This window comes from Nanorana parkeri, unplaced genomic scaffold (genome assembly GCF_000935625.1).
Source record: "Nanorana parkeri isolate BGI_ZX_2015 unplaced genomic scaffold, ASM93562v1 scaffold3418, whole genome shotgun sequence".
NCBI lineage: Eukaryota > Metazoa > Chordata > Amphibia > Anura > Dicroglossidae > Nanorana > Nanorana parkeri.
The window spans coordinates 44,932-46,566 of NW_017309686.1; the positions used below are offsets into that span (position 1 = coordinate 44,932).

Here is a 1,635-nt window from a genome sequence, read left to right on the forward strand (position 1 = left end):
AGCTGCTCCTAATGCTGTCTGCACCAGTTTTGGTAAATTCCCCTCACTCTCATATCATCCCAAATATATATATATACAACACTGTGCTGGGTCTGCACACGACCTGACGCTATGTACAGATATAGAAGTCTAGGGGACGATGGGAATTTGGACGTCAAGAACAGCCAGACACCGGATCCGGGAGAACGTCCAGAATTGTAATGTGCAGAAGTATTTACAGAAATGTCATCACAGGAAACATCCCGTCAATGAGGTTCTGAAACCATCCCACAAAAGTACATATTCCGATGATGAATCTCGTCCCGTGTATCACAAAAAGCCATTGGAAGAGTTTGATGATAAATAGGCGGAGAGTCCGATGTGTTGGCTTCCGAAATCTTCACTGACGGGAGACTCCTGCTGGTCAGTAGTTGGCTCATTGGACAAGGAACCCAGTGATAGGTTAGTCCTTCTTCACGCGGCTCCGAGGTCCTCTTGTGGGATTGAGCTTTGGAAGTATGAACTCCAATAGTAGGAAAGATAGCACCATACCTGGAAAGACAGGAAGTCAGGGAAACTAATGGCTGTGGGTCAATTTTATTGTAAAAATGGCCCTTTCGGGAATTGTATGAGTCTAAATTAAAGGAGATGTACCCTGGATATCATTTAGTTTGCTAAGGCATTGTTTTAATCTTTCTCTCATTCATGGTAACATCTCCTCCAGCTTCTTGCCTCCACTCAAGGCCGGATTTCCCACAAGGCCTACCTGAGGCCCGGTCTCGGGGCAGCAGGGATGTGGAATTCCTCTCCCAATGCCCGGGACATGCAGTTCCGGGTGATGGGCGGGTAGTTGCTTTATACATTTAGTCCTGCTTTGGGCAAGCAGGGTTAAATGTAGAGCGGGGAAGCCGCCGCTTGTTTTATACAAGTGATCCCAGGGATGTCACTGAGATCACTTGTATGCGGTCTGCATACGGGGATGGGGGCGCATTGAGGAACCTGGCCTTGGGGCAGCAGAGAGAGTAAATCCGGCCCTGCCTCCACTTCCTGCTTTCATGCGCTTCCTCCAGTGGTGGCTGCACATCATTGCTCAGTAGCCACTTCCTGATGGTGACAACTACAGAACTTACATGTGTAATTAGTATTGAGGATAAAGGAGGAGAGCAATTGGAAGCCATATAGTGGATTGTTACGCCTTAACAGGAAATGCCTGAACAAAGGGTCTCCAGTGGCAGGACCACCAGGTATTATTTGACTGAAAGCTGCAGTTTTTAAAAGATTCAAAATTACTTTCATTCTTGTCCATTTGGGGGACACTGGAAGTCATCGCTACTGGTGGATAGCAGTATAACCCAACAGTAGATGACTGACCTGACCTGTGTACCTCAGTGGACTCCAACAAGAAGATATAATGGGGAGTACAAAAATCCTATTTTCTTTCTGGAGGCACACAGGAAGTCATCTGCAGTTGGGTTACACTGCTGCCCACAGGAGGATTGGACACGAGTAACAAAAACTACTGGTAGAAATAACTTCCTGTGTCCCTAAATGGAGTGCAAGAAAAGAATCTTAGAGTGAGTACACAGGAAACATTCTGACTGGTAGCTTTTTTTTTTTTTTGCTAGTGTCCTAATCCACCTTATGGCAGGAGTATAC

The 1,635-nt window shown here is 46.2% G+C and overlaps 1 protein-coding gene across 1 annotated transcript in view; it reads right to left on the minus strand.

Moving 5' to 3' along the window:
* Positions 1 to 442: 442 nt before the first annotated feature.
* The window catches only part of LOC108803121 (aquaporin-11-like), a 5,785-nt gene continuing 4,592 nt past the window's right edge, over positions 443 to 1,635 (minus strand). Inside the window, exon 3 of the mRNA XM_018574961.1 lies at positions 443 to 531. Within this exon, the coding sequence (XP_018430463.1) occupies positions 443 to 531 (89 nt within the window). The remainder of the gene's footprint in view (positions 532 to 1,635) is intronic.